This window comes from Labeo rohita, chromosome 12, assembly GCF_022985175.1.
Source record: "Labeo rohita strain BAU-BD-2019 chromosome 12, IGBB_LRoh.1.0, whole genome shotgun sequence".
NCBI lineage: Eukaryota > Metazoa > Chordata > Actinopteri > Cypriniformes > Cyprinidae > Labeo > Labeo rohita.
In genome coordinates this window covers 19,223,692-19,244,405 of record NC_066880.1, presented here as the reverse complement: position 1 = coordinate 19,244,405, position 20,714 = coordinate 19,223,692, and the positions used below count along the sequence as shown (strand labels likewise).

Genomic DNA, 20,714 nt, shown 5'->3' with positions numbered 1-20,714 from the left:
AAATCTTACTGTTCAAAAACTTTTGACTGGTAGTTATGTTCCTTTACAAAAGCTGACTTTCAAAAAATAAAACTTTTTTACTGGAATTTTTTTTTTTTACTGGAGTAAACGATTTTCCCAGGTCTGCCTAAAACTAATAGTTTTAATATTTACATTCAACAGATCCTCTTAATTTTTTTGGCATGTCTAACTTGCCGTACTTACCATTCCTTAGCAACCGATAGCGTGTGTTACTATGTACACTCCACTGGGATTCCTCCTAGTTTCAGCGAATATTTCTAACCCTCTCCACCGGCGATGGCTAAAGGATACAAAATGAAAAGTTCTAACAGATCTACACCAGAACCAACGTTTAGTAAAGTGTTAGGAGAGTCCTCCACGTCCACCCTGGTGTCAGAGTCCGTCGCAGAGCCTGACGATGTACAAGACTCATCGAGTTCCACTGTGTGTTCCGCATCTGCCGTATCTCTACCCACTAATGACCATCAACCGAAGCATGAGCATGATCAGTGCCGTAAAGTTCCCATTCTTCATCATATAATCGTGGAAAGGTTAGACACGCACTCTTTCAAAAACGATAACACCCAGATTTGTTGACTAATAGTGTGTTTGTTTCTTCAGATACGAGGGTGAGAAGAGTGGAGACATGTTTCATGGAGAAGGTGTCGCTTATTTTCAAGGTGGTCACGTTTACAAGGTGACTAATGAACGACGGAACAAAACTGGGCCCTCCAGTATAAAATCTAAATCTAATCAAAATGTATTACAGCTTTTATTGATTTTATTAATAAACTATACATTGCAGTTCAAAAGTTTACGACATTAAGTTTTTATTATTATTTTTTTTATTAAAGAGGTTTCTTATGCTCATCAGGTTTGTATCTATTTGATCAAAAATACAGAAAAAAATGTAATTCTGTAAAATATTGTTGCAATTTAAAATAACAGTTTTCTATTTTAATATACTTTAAAATATAATTTATTCCTGTGAAGCAAAGCTGAATTTTTAGCATCATTATGCCAGTCTTTAGTGTCACAGGATCCTTCAGAAATCATTTTAATATGCTGATTCATTATCAGTGTTGGAAACAGTTGTGCTGCTTAATAGTTTTTGGGATCTGTGATTATTTTTTCTGGGAATTTCAAAATAAGTTTTGTGTTACTATATATACTACTATTTAAAAGTTTGGTGTCAGTACATTTTTCTTTTTTTTTCCTTAAAGAAATTAATACTTTTATTCAGCAATGATTGTTAAATGGATAAAAAGTGATAGTAAGGACTTGTATTGTTAAAAAAATATATATTTTGAATAAATGCTGTTTGTTTTAACCTTTTATTCAACAAAAAAATCAAAGAAAAAAGTATCACAGTTTTCAAAAAAAAAATTAAGCAGCAGTTTTAACATTGATAATAAATCAGCATATTAGAATAATTTCTGACTAGAAGACTAGAATAATGGCTGTTGAAAATTCATCGCTGCGTCACAGAAATAAATTATATATTAAAGTATATTAAAACAAGAAACCAATATTAGAAATTACATTAATAATTTACAGTATTACTGTTTTTTTGTCTGTATTTTGATCAAATAAATACAGCTTTGATGAGCGTAGGAGACTTTAAATAAAAAAACATGAAAAATCGTACTGATCCCAAACTTTTGAACAGCAGTGTATATTACTCAACAGATCTTAGTAAGAAAAAAAAAAAATGTGCAAATATAAAAGGAAACAATGTAAGTTGTATAATTTGATATATTCTCTGTTAACCAATTTTATTTGTATAGCACTTTTCATAATAAAGATTAACATTAACATTAAACTTAACACTGTAAGGGTAGAAAGATTATTTAAAAATAAAACAAAACTTTTCCTCACGAAACTAAATTAACTTTTTTTGTATTTTCATTCTTGCTGTTAAATTACATTTTCTTGTCAGTGTTTTTTCAAATGTCCAACTACAGACCCTGTTTGAAAAAAGTTCAGTTTCAATGTTATTAATTGATTCTACCATTTTGCATTATTTAGGGTATTTTTTCACATGGATTAATGCATGGCCATGGTGAATATATCTGGTCAGATGGTTTAAAGTATCAGGTATGTAAAAAGTTAATGTAGATCGCTAAGTTGTGCAAAGTAAATCTTAATGTAAATTTTTAAACAAGTCACATAATACTCCAGTGTTTTAATTACAGGTTTTTTATTTACACATACACTTTCTGGAGTTTTGTTAATAATTACAAAAATTCCCTAACTGTTGCATTTGGCAGGGTGATTTCAAATTAAATGTTCCCATGGGACATGGGACCTACACCTGGCTAGATAGCAGCACTTATGAGGGAGAAGTACACAAAGGTGTCCGTCATGGCGTCGGGATATATAAATGTGCCAAAACCAAAACCGTTTACAGAGGTCAGTGGTATCTGGGCAAAAGACAAGGGCAGGTATGTATATACACACATCCATTGTACCAACTCAAGAATTTAATAATAAATCTCTTTACTGGTGTCCTGTGATGGTTACAGGGGATAATGTACTATAACCAAGCAGCCACATCATGGTACAAGGGAGAATGGATGAACAACTGCAGAGAGGGCTGGGGGAAGCAGTGGTATGTGATATTAATGCATATTTTCTTACATTTTTATTCTTTTTTATTTAATTTAAATACATTTAAATATATGTAGATTATTGTTAAGTTTATCACTGAGCTCTGCTGAATTTGTTCTTACATATTACAATTTTTGTTTCACTGAAGTTACCCATCTGGAAATGTATATGAAGGACAATGGAAGAACAATGTTCGACATGGAGAAGGAACGATGAGATGGATTCAGCTGAATTCAGCAGTATTGTGGGCAGTGGGTAAATGGCATCCAGGTCTGTCTAACTTTGCCCTTATTTTTAAGGTCATTCCCTGTATTATGTCTGATTTCGTATAATTTTGTACTGAAATTTTAGCAGAGGTTTCTTATTTAATGTAGGATGGAAAAGGGACGCACACGTGGTTCCGTAAAAGAGTTCCATACTCTCAGTACCCTCGTATGAACGAGTACACTGGAGAATTCGCTCAGGGCATGCGTCATGGTCAAGGACAGTTTTTTTATGCCAGTGGGGCTGTGTATTGTGGAGAGTGGAAACATGACAAAAAACACGGACAGGTAAAACACTTTTAAAATTATGAAAATGTGAGATGGTTCTGTGATTCCAACACTGCAGATGGTCTTTTGCAGGGGACATACACTTTTGAAAATGGAAGGGTATATGAAGGGGAGTTTATTATAGACTGCATGGCTGAATTTCCTGCCTTCACTCCTGGCCTAAGTGGGATTACGACTCCTTTTCCAGACGAGAGTATGTATTGTGTAATATTTGTATTTTATTGACCAGAAGCAATATAAATCTTTAATGAATTACTCACCCCCATGTCATTCCAAACCCATAGTATCTTCGTTCACCTTTGGAACACAAATTAAGATATTTTTGATGTAGTTCGAGTGCTTTCTGTCCCTTGATAGACAGCAACAGAACTGCCATGTTCAAAGCCCAGATAGATAGTAAGGACATCGTTAAAATAGTCCATGTGTTTCAACCTTAATTTTATGAAGCTGTGAGAATACTTTGTGTTTGAAAAGAAAACTAAAATAACGACTTTAATCAACAATTTCTTCTCTTCTGTGTCACTATTCTGCGCACGCTCACAAGAGTACCACAACGTGTGGTGCTGCTGATACAGGAGCTAGTAATGAACACATATGTGCCGTGGTACTGTTGTGAACACGCTTCCTAATATCTCAATAAAATATCCTAATTTGTGTTCCAAAGATGAATGAAGGTCTTGCAGGTTTAAACTGACATGAGGGTGAGCAAATAATGACAGAATTTTCATTTCTGGGTAAACTAACCTTTTAAGGTCCATTTATTCATTTATTTTGTTAATAGATAATGTACAGTTAAACAATCAAGATCTTTTACCTAAGGTATTTTTTACAGTTAAACTGCTTAAAATGACTTTTTTCCCAGATCAATTTACACTCCATACACCATAATGACAAAGCAAAAAACAGATTTGTGACTTTGCAAAACACGGAAATAAGTACATTGCATAAGTATTCATACCATTAACTTAGTACTTAGTTGAAGCACCTTTACAGCCTCAAGTCTTTTTGGGTGTGAAGCGACAATCTTTGCACATCTGCATTTGGCAATTATCTGCCATTCTTCGCCTCACCTCTGCACCTCTCAAGCTCTGTCAGCTTGGATTTTCATGTTTCTCCAGAAATATTTGATTACATTCAAGCCCAGACTTTGGCTGGGCCACTCAAGGACATTCACAGAGTTGTCTTTAAGCCACTCTTGCTGTGTGCTTAGGGTCATTTTCCTGTTGGAAGCTGAACCTTCTACCCAGTCTGAGGTTCTGAATGCTCTGGACTGGGTTTTCATTAAGGCTATCTCAATATTTTGTTGCATTGAGCTTTTCTTCTACTCTGACGAGTCTCTCAGTCCCTGCCACTGAAGAACAGCCCCACAGCATGAGGCTGCTACCAGCACGCTTTACTTTTGGGATGGTACTCTGCAGGTGATGAGCAGTGCTTGGTTTTCTTCAAACATTATGCTTGGAATTGAGGTTCATGTTTCTCACAGTCTGAGGGTCCTTTAGGTGCTTTTTTGCAAATTCCAAGTGTGTTTTCATGTGTCTTCACTCAGGAGAGAATTGAGTTTGGCCACACAGCCATAAAGACTGGATTTGTGGAGTGTTGCAGTGATGTTTGTCGTTCTGTAAGTTTCTTCCATTTGTATGTATGATCATGGAGCTCAACTAGAGTGACCATCAGCTTCTTGGTCATCAGTGTAACTAAGCCCCTTCTCTATCAATTGCTCATTTTAGCCAGGAGGCCAGCTCTAGGAAGAGTCCTAGTTGTTCCAGGCATCTTCCATTATAATAATAGATAATGGAGGCTGCATGCTTCTGTGAATCTTCAATGCAGAAGATGTTGTTTGAACTCTTCCCTAGATCTGTGCCTTGACACAAACCTGTTTCTGAGCTCTACAGGCAGTTATTTTGACCTCAGAATTTGGTTTTTGCTCTGATTGCATTTTCAGCTTTTAGAACTTTTCAACTTTTAGAACTTGCCACAGGTTAACTCCACTCAAAGTGTAGTAACATCTACAAGCAATATGAGTGCTCCAGAGCTAAAGTAAGAGCTAAGTATCTTGGAAAAGGGTGTGAATACTTATGCAATCTAATCAGTTTTTCTTTTATTTCTAATACATTTGCAAAGTTGTTAACAATCTGTTTTGTGCTATTTTGGTGTATGGAGTGTAGACTGATGTGGGAAAAAGTAATTTAAAGCAATTTAACATAAGGCTGCAACATAACAAAACATGAAAAAACTTGAAAACTTTCACAAGGCACTGTATTAACCTAACAGTGTTTATTTCTGTACATTAGATGATTCATCAAACAGAGCTTCACAGTCAAGCACAAACTCCTCACCGCTTGGATCTGACATGGTTTTGAACATCCAAACCCTGTTAAGCAGATTCCCTGAGGCCCACAGAGATCAAGAACTTAAACAGGTTTGTGGCCTATTTTGAGATTAATTCTAAGGTAAATTCAGAGCCAAATCTGTGTTGGTGTGTTACTAGTATTTTATCTGTTCAGGTGGAATTTGCAGTGCTGAGACACATTGGTTTGTTAAGGGAAATATACAGCTTCTACAGCAGCCTTGGACATGAGCAGTCTTCAGACAAAATACTCCCACTGACCCACCTGCAGTTCTCTCGCTTTCTCATGGACTGTAAAGTTCACCAGCATGGAATCACATTAGCGCAAATGGATCGCCTTATCAGCGGTAATGCCTTTAAGCATAAGAATGTTGAGTGATGATGCTTTTCTATTGTCACAAAATGTATTACACATGATTAAAAGTTTTGCTGTCTGTCATTGTCTGAATTTAGATGAGGTTCATTCTCCTTTTACTGCCATTCTGCCGAGAGAGTGTATCAGCTATATTATCATTGTAGCATATCACATTTACCACAAAGATGTTGAGTGAGTATATTCCTACGATGATTAAAAAAGTATATATATGTATATATATATATATATATATATATATATATGTGTGTGTGTATATATATATATATATATATATATATATATATATATATATATAAATGCTTTTTATCAAGTCACAGATCACTGCCATGTTTCAGGTCCTCTAACAACATACTTGCAGCATGTTTTTCAAAGCTCATGAGGCAGAACATCATTCCCAATGCAAAAAAACTAAAAGGTAAAGAGATAAATATTGTATAATGACAAAAAATAATATAAAATATTCCCTTTAATGTCTGTTATATAGATATAGTACTATTATTTATTAAAGGGGTCATTGGATGCAAACTTCACTTTTACATGTTGTTTGAACATTAATGTATGTACAAATCTACCCTATAATGACAAAAATCCATGCAGTGGTTTTTAATTAATCTGTAAAAATAATATCCCCTTTTTTAAATCGAGCTATTCTCAGATGCCACTCCCACGATAGCTGATTAACATGAGCGTCTTACCTCAGATCAGCTGTAACAGTCCGACCTCCATTGTTTCGATGCCAGAGCAGAGATCTAAGTTAAACAAGAATGTATCCGATTGAGCGATTGAGGTTTTGTGTTGCTGGATGTAATAATGAACATAGTGGTCATCATTTACTCCCGACATCTGAGCCGCTGAAGATGCAGTGGATTACATTTGTTTGTGAAGGGAATGCGCCTCCCGATCTAAATGAGTTCGTGCAAATCACTCGTGATCCAGGATGTTGTTTTACACAACCATTGAGAATTTTTAACCAAAGTATATTATAGACTTTTCATTAAGACCCTAAAGAATCATATCAACTTGTGGAAAATGGGCATCCGATGACCCCTTTAAGAAAAATATATAATTAATCGCATACAAAATAAAAGTTTGAGTTTGCCTAATATATGTGTGTGTACTGTGTGTAATTATTATGTATTTATAAATACAAACACATTCATGTATATATTTAAGAAATATTTACAAGCATATGTATTTATTTTAATTTTTATATCATTTATATTATATATAAATAAAAATATCTTGTACATAAATAACATATTTGTCTTGAATATATACATCATAATTACACACAATATTCACATATTAGGCATATACACATATTAGGCTCAAACTTTTGTTTTGTATATGATTAATTGTGATCGTTGTTATTGCAATGGATAATAATTCTATTTAAATAACAAATATTCTGAATTTTTTAGGACCTCTGTTCTGCCATCCTGTCCAGGCTGCACTTGCATTTAACTACTCAGACAGATGCTGGGAAATTTACCAGGCTCTGTGTAAAGTCAATTCAATCCAGTCTGACCCAACCTTGACTGTTAGGCAATTTGTCTGGATGCTTAAGGTAACAGGCGTGTTACTCTGATCTAGTTTCCACTTACTAAGAATTATTCATATGTGATTCTTTTGCATTTTCTTGTTCATAGGACCTCTGTCTATATGACAGTGTGCTAACCGTGTCTAAGGTGTTAGAAATCCTCTCTGTGGACAGTCCTGCAATTTATGATGGAACCTACAGCAACCTGGACCTGGAGGTCAGTAGCTGATGGTATTGGGTTGATGATATTATGATTTGACTTAATAAAACATTTTGGTTGGTAGATTAGCTTTCTGGAGTTCTTTGAGGCATTGTTGGGCTGTGCTGAGGTGAAAGGCCAAAAAATCCAAACTGATCTTGAGAACCAGACTGAAACAAATCATCAAGATGACACTGTGCTGAGTTCACTTCAGGTTTGTGCTGCCTGTCCTGCTGTCCTTGTTCACTGAATAATAGTTACATAATTTAAATGGACTGTTTTCAACTTTTAAGATGAAATCATCCCTTTCTAGCAATTTCTCCCATGCTGACAGTACAAAGTCTACTGAGATTTGTAGATGTGACTCAGTCTCACATTAAGTGGATCATTATCTCAGCTAGGCTGAAAGCTAACCAGACTATCTCCATTTAATCGCTCTCATCTTTTGAAATGTTTCAGTCATCCCTGTCTGAGGAGATGGAGCGAAACCAAAGTCCTGTGCTTGCTTTCAAAGGTTTGACTTCACAAATGCAATTCTTGATGGTGGTTCTCAACTAGGAGGCCTCAGCAAACTTCCAAAAGGGCCTCAAGATGACTTTAATTATTTAAAATAAGACAAACATTAAAATTTGTTAAAACAAATAAAATCAACAACTGCTGTTTCCTTTGATGAACTAGGGTTCTCGCTGCCATGATAAACATGGATATGTGTGACCCTGGACCACAAAACCAGTCTTAAGGAGCACAGGTGTATTTGTAGTAATAGCCAAAAATACATTGTATGGGTCAGAATTATCGATTTTTCTTTAATGCCAAAATCATGAGGATATTAAGTGAAGATTATGTTCCATGAAGATATTTTGTACATTTTCCACTGTAAATATATCAAAACTTAATTTTTGATTAGTATTATACATTGCTAAGATCTTAATTTGGACAACTTTAAAGGCGATTTTCTCAATATTTAGATTTTTTTGCACCCTCAGATTCCAGATTGTTTGTATCTTGGCCAAGTATTGTCATATTCTAACAAACAATCAATGGAAAGCTTATTTATTCATCTTTTGGGTTATGTATAAATCAAAAAAATGACCCTTAATGACTGGTTTTGTGGTTAAGGGTCACATATGAGGTAAAGTTGTAAATTTTAAGTTTTATTTTTAGATCTGGAAAAGTCTTGTAAATTAAAATAATAGTTTGTGAAATATTTATTAGAAATTTAGCTGAAATGTCTTTTAGAAAAATCCTTATATAGTAACCCATAAATTACTAGTAGAGTGATGTAAATTCATTGGTTAAAGAGAGGAAACCCTGAAGAACATTCAGCTACAAAATGTTTTGGAATCCTAAGAGTTAATTTTAATTACAAACATTTTTCCTTTGTAAAATTACACAGAAACTATATGAGTGCCCATAAATAATAATAAAAAAAGCATTAAAAAACATTTTGAAAACAAGACTAGGGGGCCTTTCTTTGAAAAAGGTTGAGAACCACTGCACTATATTGATTAATTAGCATGTGTAAGATAACTACATTACTACAAGTTTAGCTAGTCTCAGATTACTGTAATATAGTTATACTGACATTATTACTTCATATACTTCTTCCACAAACAGTACATTTCTCCACCCCTGATTTATCACTAATAGTGGGGTAATTTCATATCCTCAGAGACCGAACTGAAGAACTGGATGCAGAAAACACAGCAGTTCTTTACTCAGACCTTCTTCCCTGCATATGAGCACAGTGTGAAACTACAGGAAGAAAGAATCAGGCTGAGAGAAAAGAGACTTGCTCTTGCAGAGGCTGAGAAAGCAAGGTAATTAAAAATGAGTGCTTTCCTGATTCCAAGAAAAGTTATGTTTAGACCAATTCACCAGCAGATGCTAACAAACATTTGTTTGGTTTTGTCTGATCAGTGCGTTTTCCGTCACCCACCTTTTGGTGTGGGAATGCGTTTGTTTTTGACGATTGAACATGCTAAATTATCTTTCGTTGGGCCTAGGGCTGCTGCCTAATAGTTGACTAACCATTAGACAATGAGAAGAGGCTTGGTCGACCAAAATTTTATTAATTGCAGGAAGGAATCCACAGGAAGTGGTGAAGTCACGCAGTCTGTGTCAGACAGATCACTAACGGCTGGTCGATGTGGTAATATACTACATCAGGCAGGACATCGAAATGCTCACCTGTCATTCATTGACCTCAAATATGGCTTTTCATCTGAAAGATGTTAGTAGTAGCAACTTTACATGGCAGCCAAATCTAATGTTGACCTAGAAAAATGTGTGCTATTGAAGTGTCTGTGTGGAGTGTGGAAGCTGAATAGTAGCGCACCTACGGCTTGACAAATGGAGGCACGGTGCGGTCACTTGCTCTTAAAATATTTTTTGCTCATACAGATAAAAGTAATCCATCTTTCGAATCTGTAAAGCCTCTACGTGTATTTGTGTGCACTCACAGTAACAACGAAACGTTGCGCTTTTGTAAAATAATGAAAGCAGTCTCTGCAAAACTTCGAAACTGTGTATACTTGACTTAGACATGAAAAATTTATAGAGTGAAACGTCTACTTTCAAATTAACCAATTCAAATGGAAAACAAATAATCTCCAATTACATAATTCGTATGAAACATACAGGCGCATCCACTACCAACTTCATCTTTTAAGACAAAAAACAAAGCACTAGTTCATTAACAAATTATTAAAACATTAATCTCTGTCATTCATAATTATTATATCTGCCGGTGTGCCATGGCAAGCTTTTTTTGTGCACTTGAGCACTCATTAGGCTATGTAGGCAATTAAAGGCTCATGATGATGATTTATATGGTTTATTAATAAACGTGACTATTAGTCAATTAATACTTAAAATGAACAACCACTAGTCGACCAGAAAAATCTATAGTCGAGGGCAGCCCTAATTGGGTCATGTTTTAAAATGCATAACTTTGGCTACAGTTACACCTGTCGTTTACTACTCTGGCGTTTTCAACTGTCAAAAACAGACTTTCAAAAATGCTCCAGACCTCTTTTAGTTTGAAAACTCCAGGGTTACATTTTAGTGTAAACGGACCAAAACAGAGACTTGTGAAAACACATTTGCTGTGTGTATCCTTGACAGCCGTGTAAACAATAACATCATGCTCATTATGAATGGCCATGTGACATGAGTTTTCGGTCGTGTAGCATGTATTGAGAGTTTCTTAAATGCAGTGAAAATGGCACTGTAGACAAGAAGCATGTTCATGCCTGAGATGTGACGTACTACTCGTCTGTCAGTGTTGGTCTGTGTCTGTTGGTGTAGTGTGGACTGGCTTTTTGAAGTCTATTTTTTGTTATTAACAAAAATACTTATTTCAGATATATAGAACAGCAAGAGGCTAAAGAAAAACAAGAGGAAGATGGAGACGTTCCAAACGATGTCAATAACTCGCCTTCAACCCCCAAGACCCCTGTGACCTCCACCACATCTGTCGTTTCAAAACAGTCAATCACCAGTGGGAGTAAGAAAAAGTAAATTCACAGAATCAAAGTATATTGTGTTTTCTTATGATTTAATTGGCTTTCACAACAATTTTTTGACATTAAAAGTTTTTTAAAAAAGGATATAGTATTTTCTGAGGTCAAAAATGTATAGAAATATTATTGCTGTAAATATGGTCATTATGAGGTACAAAAAGTAACAAATTAAGTATCAAAGTCTAATTCAACTACAAACCAAAAAAATAAAATGTATCTACATCCAAACAGTGAGTGGATGTGCTTTCATTTGTACATGGGAGGTGTGAATGTGATCAGGTCACGTTCACACACTGACTGTCTCACTCTCTCCTTCCGTTCTGGTGTGAACAGCAACAGATTGTCCGACATCTGAAACACCAGAACACAAGAAGTTTAGACAGAAAATAATAAAATTAAAATTGTAAAAAATTTAATAAGCTGTGATGTAGTGGTTGAAAGAGTTCCCACAGTCATAGAAAACCTAGAAATACCTGAGCATTTTAAAACTGTGGTTCTGTAAAGTTTTCATTTTTAGAATAAATTTAAATGAATGGACCCTTTTCACAAGACTGGGATGATGTGTTTCAAATGGTCATCATCATGAATCCTTGAAAGTTTTTCATATTTTGATTTAAAAAAAAAAAAAAAAAGGATTTATAATTTTAAGTATGTATTTATAATACATTCATAACTCCCATTTAATGCTCTCGAATTTTACCCAACTATGACAATTTCCACTATGAGAAACCTGGAAATGTGTGAAAGGTCCAGAAAATAATATTAATTTAACATCTGCAAATATTTTATCGGATCAAAATTGCTCTGGTTGTCAATTTCAATGACTGGAAAACCATGGGGAACCCTGTTGAAAGACTAAGGAAGAATGACAGTTCATAAAGGAAAGATTAAACTCCACCTGACTGGCCTGGGGTGAGAACACCATCCTGGGAAGAGCTGAGACAGGAGTGCAAGAAAGAGAGGTGTGAGTGCCCAAGTGCCCCCATTAAACCCCATGTAAGCATTAATAACATTGTGATGTAAAGTCAGGGACATAAACTACCTGTAGGTGTTGCCAAGACATCAACCGGGCGCTCCTCTGCCTGAGTCACGGGACTCTCCATCTCAGCATCCACCGTACCAAGAGAGAACCTCTCTGCTGCAGGACTCTGTACAGGAGACATGCTGCATCTCACTGTTGGCTGCAGGTAACGCTCGAAGTCCAAATCAGTAGTGCCCTAGTAAAAAAAAAAAAAGCATCAGAACATGATCCTCAAACTATTAACTTCACTTTACATGCACAATAAGATTAAAGCAACACTATGAAACTTTTGGTCCTCTAATGATTAAACCTGCATGTCTTGTAAAAGGAACATTATTTTTGGCTGTGTGTATGTATCTGTTCTGGGTTGAACAGCAACAAATTGTCTGACAATTGAATTCAGGCACTACAACATTATAATATACAGTGCTAATATCAACCAATAACCAGTTTGGTAGCAAATGCTGTGCATATGGTATGCATATAGTTAGATCAGGTAGATAATTACCTCAGCATCTTGAATTCCAGTCATTTCAACATCTGTACTGGTTGGAGACCTGCATGTACAGTGAAAAGGGTATACAAAATTATGAACCACTAAACATGACAATTTACGCTGCAACAAACATACAAAAAAAGCATAGCATACCCATTAAAGGCTGTAACGATGACCTCATTACAGAGAGCTGTAGAAAGATCTTCGGTTGGTGTGGAGGGCATCAGGGTAGGGGAAGCAGGTGCACAGACTGGTTCTGCTTCCACTGGTTCTGAAGAGGTGTGAGATGAGCCCTGGGATAGAGTATCTGGACCAACATCTGCTTCAGGGTGGACCTGCAAGCTCTCTTCAGAGACGTCACAAGAGATGTTCTCCTGTGGCTCCTCTTGGGAAGAAGGACTGAGCATAGACTCTGGAATGCGTTCCTCATGCTGAGGTTCTGAAGAATCAACAGGGAGCTCAGATTGGCTGGATGAGTCATGTGATTTGGCTACTGGACTGGTCTCTGGTCCATTGCTGATATCTGGTTGGGTGTGTTGGGTACAGGTGGAGCTTAAATCAAAATTTAACTGGTTGTTGGAGCAGGACTCTGTGTCTGGCGAAACGTGTGTGGTTTGGCTGTGGTCAGGATTGATCTGAGGAGCTCTGGGTGTCTGTGGCAAGGGATCTGCAGAACGTAGAGGAGTGGAAACAGGCAATACATCAGGTTGATGGTTTCGAGGAGGTGTGGCAGACACGCAAGGTAGAGGGGAGTTGTGAGAAACTGCAGTAGATCGGCACTGTCTGACTGGAGTGCTGAACTTGGAAACACAGGGTGAAGAAACTGCACTGGTTCGACAAGATCTTCTAACAGCACCTGAAAAGAAGAAAATTAGCCATATTAAAACAAAGCTAAAAAATGATATTGAAATTGGTTTTAAACTGTAGTAGTAGTAGTAGTAGTAGTACTAGTAGTATTAGGAATAAAGAATATTTTGAGCATAACTTCAATATTTTACAGGCGAAGTTTACTACCAGAATGAATTTATTTTGAGTTTTTAATTAAACCACAGCACTTGCAAAAAGCTCAAGCTGCTCCTAGATGCTTATAACACCAGATGATCAACTGGTCACATGTAAAATAAACATTTCCGTGTTTCACTCTGAAACTTGCAGGGGCCAGCTATCGAATCTCATATCCAATGTGTTTCGATCTTACCTGATGGCTTGACTGGACTTTCCACCTGGAAGAAGCCTCCATTAAACACCACGGTCTGTGTAGGCAGTGTAGTGGCAGGTGCTGCTGCAGGTGCTGCAGGGACAGAACTCAAGTCATCCTGGATGTTGTCTGAAGTCTCAGTGGCTTTCTGTTCAGCCTGCTTGGCTCTCATGGCAGCCTTTACAGCAGCCAGCCGACTCTTAGCTGCAGCACTGGCACCTGTTCCAGCCTTCCCTCCTCCTACAACAGGAGGCTTCTGTAAGATAAAAGTACAGGATATGAGAATTACACAATTCAAGCCTTTAAAGACGTTAACATTATTTAACATTATTAAAGGATGTTGCTGATAATGTTTACTTTGGCCACTCTTTTTCTGGCAACAGGCTTGACTTCCTCTTTCCACTCCCTTGCTTCTGCCTCTTTCAAGGCATTAAATTTTTTGTTAACGTCTTCCACCTATAAAAAAAAAAAAAAAAAAAAAAAAAAAAGATTAAATTACATTAAAACAACATTAAACAAGGTTTAAAAGTGATTTAAACATTTTTGAAAGGTAACATCAACCCACCTGAAAGTACACCATGTCCCAGAAGCCCTGTAAGTCAGTACAGGTTGTTATCTTCTCTCCACGGCCCAAGTCGCAGTCATCCACTAGTCCACTGAACTGGCCAAAGCGCTCTTTCATCAACAATCTGGCCTGGCCCACAGCTGTACGCATCTTATCTCGCACTGTAGGAAGAGGGAGAAATATACTTACTCCAAACAACTGTATGGTAAACATCAAGTATGCTGATTTTCACTTTAAGTGTTGGTAGAAAAATTCAGCCTTTCTGGAAAACCTGGTTAGAATACCATAAGACTTAAATTAAGACTTACTCTCCTCCGGAATAGAAGTATCATCAAATCGTGTCTCCCACAGCTCAGAGAGTCCAGTCAAACGCTCAGTCTCGCTGGCCATCACTGCCCTATTGAAATAACATATACAATCAAACACTACTGTTCAAAAGATTTATTAAAAGGTTTATTAAAAAAAAAAAAAAAAACACTTATTCAGCAAGGACGCATTATACTGACAATAAAGAAGTTGCAATGTATCTTCAAATACAGTCGAGGCCAAAGTTTACATACATCTTATCTGCAATATGTTAATTTAACCAAAATAAGAGGGATCATACAAAATGCATGAAGATACATTTTTTCTCCAAAAGACAAGTTAAATTTACCCTGATCTTCAAATTCAAAAACTTTTCACTCCCTGGCTCTTAATGCTTTGTGCTTCCTTCTGGAGGATCAGTGAGTGTTTGAACCTTCTGTAATAGTTGCATATGAGTCCCTCAGTTGTCCTCAGTGCCAAAAGATGAATCTCAAAACCATATGGTTATTGTTGAAAAGGGCTCACATAAACAAAAATGCTGAAAAAAACAAAAGAATTTGTGGGACCTGAAGGATTTTTCTGAAGAACAGCGGGCAGGCAGAACTGTTCAGGACAAACAAGGGACTCATGAACAACTATCACAAAACAAAACACAAACACAGCTGTGGATCATTCAGGTAACAACACAGTATTAAGAATCAAGTGTATGTAAACTTTTAAACAGGGTCATTTTTATAAATTCAACTATTATTTTCTCTTGTGGACTATATGTAGACATGTAGACATGTGAATTATCTTATTCAGGTGAGTACTAAATAACATGCATTTTGTGTGATCCCACTTATTTTGGTAAAATAAATTTAGCAGATTCTGTAAGGTCGGTTATTTTCATAAAAATAATAAAATTTTATACAAAAAAAAATTAAATAATACAATCGCCTTGTCTTGCTCTGCCTGAACTATGCGTATACTGGCTCAAGACAGTTAGGGTATGCCGAAAAACTCTGATCGTATTTTCTCAATCGTCCTATAATCGCTGTTTTACCTTTTTTGTTCAGGGTATTTGATCTTCTTTGCACGTTCATTTTGCAAAGACTGGGTCAGAACTTCTGCAGCAATGTAGGATGATTTTGAAATGATTTTTGAAGTTGAGGGAGAAAATAAGATTTTACGAAACTATTTTTTAATGAAAATAACGGTTCATTTCGCTAGATAAGACCCTTCTTCCTCAGCTGGGATCATTTACAACCGAATTTGGAATTAAACTGCATTTTGGAAGTTCAAACCCGGGGGCACCATACCAGTCCATTACATGCAGAAAAATCCTGAAATATTTTCCTCAAAAAACACAATTTCTTTACGACGGATAAAAGAAAGACATGAACATTTTGGATGACATAGGGGTGAGTATATTATCTGTAAATTGTTATTCTGGAAATGACATTTTAATGGATATTTTGAAAGAATATAAATAATATGAAATTTTAATATTTGCAATATTATAATGTTTAAATGCAGGATAGTGCATTAAAGTACTACAATATACTAACAAGTCTGTTTTATTATAAACAACAGAGATCTGCCTAACCTGAAATAGGCAACATCATGCTGAGGCTCCATTGGAGGTGATGATGCTGTAGAGATGGATGGCTGAGGGGAGGATTCAGCAGGAGGGGGAGAGCACACTGACGGAGGCTTGGCTGGATGATCTGGTGGAGGGGTTGACATAGATGGTGGAGGGGAGGAGAGGGAAGGAGCAGGGAGAACAGGTTTCGGGGGAGAGGGGAAGGTGGGCTCCACACTGGCATCAGAAAGAAAGCTATGAAGAAGAAAAACAAACAAACAAACAAACAAAAAAAAAAGTATTTCAGACCAACTTAAAAGTACAGAATTATCAAGTACTAAGCTGTTAGAATAAATTCTAAAGGTACCTCGGTGAGAGGAAGGCACTGGCTGAACGTGGAGAGAGGGGTGCAGGCTCAAAGGAGCTTAGACCAACAGGAGGCTGGAACACGAATCCCTGAGGGGCAAATGAGGGGGCAGCAGCAGCTTTGGGTTCCTCTTTCTCAGGTCTCTGAGAATCAACTGCAGTGTCCTTTTTCTCAGCAGGCTAAAAATATCCAAGCATAAAATATAATTCACAATTTTCAGAAAATTTCAAAGCCAAAAAGACATGAGACAAATCACCTTACCTTATTTTCAATAACTGGCTTTGTGTTGCCTGAGAAAGATAATGAGATTTACCAATTAATGACGCATTTTAAATATCCAATAATGCTACAATGATGCAACAATGATGCAACATTACTGCCTTCCGAGCAACACAACGGCAATAGTAAACAATATCATGTACAATATTAAAAATAAATATACAAGATTAAAATAACTGCATCCTTATTACCTTGTACAGCTTTTCCTCTGCCTGAAGGGGGTGCTACAGGACATTTAACAGTTGATCTTGTTTTTGCAGTCCTTGAGTCTAAAATCGCAGAGAGGATGTGGCTTTCATGCATGGTACACAAGAACAGCACAATACAAGTCATAGAGGCACAGCTTCTAAAAAGCCCAAGGTTTAAATGTTTAAATAAAACTCACCGGTAACCGGTTTAACCACAGCTGCTGGTGTTTTAGCAGCTGATCGTGTGGTTGGAGCTCTTACAGGTGGATCGACTGTAAAAGAAGTTCTAACAATAATACTCTGCGTGGGGTCCTAACTCAAGACAATACTGTTCAAAACTTAGGGGTCAGTCAGTTGAACACAATATCAACAAATTAGAATGATTTCTAAAAGATCAGTAACAGAAAAGTCAGCGCCACCACAGGAATAAAATACTTTTAATATAGAAAAGTTGTTTTAAACTGTAATTATTTTTCAAAATATTTTTTTTCTGCATTTCTGTATAAATGCAGCCTGGCCGAGCATAAGACCTCTTTCAAAAACATTATTTTTAAATCTTACCGTCCTCAAATTTTTTAAAGCTAGTGAACACATGAAAATGGTAACCTCAAACTATATCATTCAACTAGATTTTTTACATCTTCCCAAAATTTAGTGAGTAGATTTACCTGTAGCTGTTCTGGTTTTGGTGGTAGTCACAGCTTTTGAAGTAGTCTTGGCTGGAGCTCTGGTGGTCAATACATTTTCAACTGTACAAACACAAAGAGTGTTCAATACCAACACGAAGGCACCACAGCTTGTTGATGTGTATGATTTGCATTTGATAATATGAAAACCTGGCAAGTTAAATACACAGAACAAACCTTTTTTTGGAGCAGCATGTCTGTCTACTGCTGGCTGTAATATAACAACAAAGGCACATAATAAACAACAAAGCTTACATGATTTAAAACCGTGATTAAAGAAACTACAAATGCACATATTTACAGTCATTATGAACAGATTTATTTCCATGAATGCAAAACACCACATATTACTGTTCAAAAGTTTGGGGTTGGCAAAATATTTTAAATGTTTTTGAAATATTTCAGTGAATTTTCAGCAGCCATTACTCCAGTTTCAGTGTCACATGATCCTTCAGAAATCATGCTAACAAGTTGATTTGATGCTCATGAAACATTTATCATCAACTGTGAAACCAGTTGTGCTACAATTATATTGTGGTGTGAATTTAATACATTGTTTTATTATAGAAACGTGATACTTTTTTCCAGAACTCTCTGATGAATAGATCAGAATAGTCCCCAAACTTTTGAAAGGTAATGTACATAAAGATATGATTTCTATGTAGGACATCATTTGAGCATCCTGACCAGCCCAACACAGACCAATTTGTACATTTTGAGCAGGTTAACCTGTCAGATGGGGGTATGTTTGAGGAAACTTCTTTGAAAACAGACATTATTTTTTGTTATTTCATTTGGCAATTAGACACTTCAGCTTTTAATAGCTACCTTTTGATTCTGCATCATTGAGCGGGTCACTCGTGTGGACTGGTTAGCTTCTGTGATCTGTCATGATGGGGAATGAGATGAAAATTAGGTACTTTTTAATTAAAGCTCGGGATTGATTTGTCTAACCGTGTTTACCCATCACTCACCTTGCCTCTGCTTTGTGGAGCAGTGTTTGAAGGCAGATACCCGAGCGGCTGTGGCTTATACAGGCTGACCTTAAACACACCTTTCTTCTCTTTCTCCCGCTTTTCCTTTTCCTTCTGCAACATCTTGTTTTCTTTGTAACGAGCGAGCATCTTCTTTCTCTCCTCAGCCGCAGCATTTACATCTGTTAAGTACAATTGCAACTATTTAAAAATAAGGCTATGCCAAAACAAAAGGTAAAAATTAAATAACCAACTAAGACATTGACCGTTAGCTGGATTTGTTTTTGGTGCTTTGTCTTGGGTGGCCATGATACTGGATGCATCCATTGAGAGTTCCATCTCCGGCAGCTGGTCCAGGTGTCTGCGCAGGTTCTGGATCTTCTCTCGGTTCTCTTTCTGAGATTGAGACCGGCGTCTGGACATCTTCAGCCGGATCATAGACACACTGCTGTCCCGCTTGTACAGGTGAGCGAAGCGAGAATCCATCCTACAAGAGTTTTTACAACAAGAACACAATTTAAAGCAGTTTACAACCGATCTTCAAATAGGCTTAGGCCTGTTTTAATAATAAAATAATTAATAATAGAACTCTAAAATCATATAATTTTGCTTAGTTAGGACATCCCATCCATAAACAGGCTTATCAACTTTTACATAGGAGATTAAATGCTTTCATATATCTGTATCTTCTGTGTTTATAAACGAATAGCTTCAAACGTAATACCTTCTTTTTTGCTGTCGTGGTAAAACATGGATAATGTCACTGTTACTTGTTGTATTTTTGATGCTAACTACATGTACATCAGAATGGGTTGATTTTAGTAAAACAAAGAAAACCTAACAAACAAACAAATACAAATACAATAAAAAAAAAAAACTTAAGGCAGCAGAAATCTAACTTACCCAAGTAATAAACAGATGTTCTGATTTTTTACAGAAAGTCTGCCTTAAGTGAGTTGTCATTTTGTTAATATCACTTGTAAAAAGTATATTCCTAACTAAATCCTTTATAAACTGACGTGTGCGATTTATATTTATTTTGTAATATAAAATTTAAATTTTTCCTTGCCTGAATCAACATAGCAACACATTATCACAATTTTGCTTACTATAACAAACCAGACGTTTTATGTATTTTGAAGTTGTACACAACGACACTTTATAGGAAGTTGAGGCCACGTTTAACACACTAAATTTGTTATTCATCTCATTGAAATATTAGGAGATATTTCTTACCTTTATATTAAGGCGGGTCACGGAAGTCAAAAATGTTATAACCAGACACGAAATTAAACGTAATATTTATATTCACTAAACAAACGTTCACCTGCCCAACGCGAACAACATGCAAGATGGCGGGCAGGTTTTGAAAAGTGAATACAGCTCTTCTCATTGGCTGCCCTGCTGCTCAGAAACCTCCTTTGATTGGTTGAATTCAGACGACGCGCTATGTACCGCCCACTTACAAAAATAGTCAAGCGCGACGCTGCTCTACGTAGTGATGTTATTACATAATTAATCGGCTGACGAGGGCATTTCAAATTATGATATTTCTATTTTTGGCACAACTACAAACAATTAATCCGTTACGTTCTAAAATGAAATAAATAATCAAATCACATATGCAACACGCTGCTCTGTCCGTGATTTTGAATGATTGTGTTCAGAAAGGTAACGTTAAGCCTCTTGCTGAGGATAAAAGTCAAGGTGGATCACCCTGACCAGATGTCCAGCGGATATAATCATACTTTCTGGCTTTTAAACGGTTTGCATGATGCAATTAATATAATATTCTCCCCAAGTCATGTAAGGTTAATAATTTTCATTTCAGAACATTCACATTAATGGTTGTAACACGGAATTACAAGTATGAAGATTATTATAAACCAGAATCAAGTATTTTCATACTTTATAAAAGCTGGA

The 20,714-nt window shown here is 36.3% G+C and overlaps 2 protein-coding genes across 3 annotated transcripts; one reads left to right on the top strand and one right to left on the bottom strand.

Annotated features, from left to right (window-relative positions):
• The first annotated feature begins 260 nt into the window (after positions 1 to 260).
• Positions 261 to 11,147, top strand: rsph10b (radial spoke head 10 homolog B). Its single transcript, XM_051125076.1, is given in 19 exon segments — positions 261 to 551; positions 622 to 697; positions 2,029 to 2,097; positions 2,271 to 2,444; positions 2,526 to 2,611; positions 2,759 to 2,843; positions 2,845 to 2,880; positions 2,985 to 3,161; positions 3,234 to 3,354; positions 5,453 to 5,580; positions 5,666 to 5,855; positions 5,962 to 6,055; positions 6,220 to 6,299; positions 7,306 to 7,451; positions 7,534 to 7,641; positions 7,709 to 7,837; positions 8,083 to 8,137; positions 9,296 to 9,443; positions 10,989 to 11,147. Coding segments are annotated over 19 exon segments (2,313 nt in total). The 5' UTR covers positions 261 to 297; the 3' UTR covers positions 11,146 to 11,147.
• A 101-nt stretch (positions 11,148 to 11,248) lies between these two features.
• On the bottom strand, positions 11,249 to 20,169 carry dlgap5 (discs, large (Drosophila) homolog-associated protein 5). 2 transcript variants are annotated; one of them, XM_051125074.1, is made up of 20 exons: positions 20,028 to 20,169; positions 19,058 to 19,278; positions 18,792 to 18,973; positions 18,646 to 18,702; positions 17,995 to 18,028; positions 17,800 to 17,880; positions 17,329 to 17,403; positions 17,135 to 17,212; positions 16,926 to 16,954; positions 16,665 to 16,843; positions 16,322 to 16,552; positions 14,736 to 14,824; positions 14,428 to 14,588; positions 14,220 to 14,318; positions 13,863 to 14,118; positions 12,818 to 13,520; positions 12,677 to 12,725; positions 12,190 to 12,364; positions 12,046 to 12,083; positions 11,251 to 11,498 (listed from the first exon to the last, which is right to left on the bottom strand). In XM_051125074.1, exons 2-20 carry the CDS (start codon positions 19,275 to 19,277, stop codon positions 11,394 to 11,396), a joined length of 2,841 nt encoding a protein of 946 aa, XP_050981031.1. In that variant the 5' UTR covers position 19,278; positions 20,028 to 20,169; the 3' UTR covers positions 11,251 to 11,393. The 2 variants fall into 2 exon arrangements, with proteins under 2 accessions (XP_050981032.1, XP_050981031.1); XM_051125075.1 differs by lacking the exon at positions 12,046 to 12,083 and having other exon boundaries at positions 11,249 to 11,498.
• Between the last annotated feature and the right edge of the window lie 545 nt (positions 20,170 to 20,714).

Bases quoted from the DNA above. Each gene is read 5' to 3' on its own strand.
- dlgap5 (XM_051125074.1), bottom strand. From the start codon at position 19,277: ATGGATTCTCGCTTCGCTCACCTGTACAAGCGGGACAGCAGTGTGTCT. The intron at 18,974-19,057 runs GTCAATGTCTTA...TGTACTTAACAG, and splicing joins AAAAACAAATCCAGCTAACG to ATGTAAATGCTGCGGCTGAG. The intron at 14,119-14,219 runs GTAAACATTATC...TTTATCTTACAG, and splicing joins CCAGAAAAAGAGTGGCCAAA to AAGCCTCCTGTTGTAGGAGG.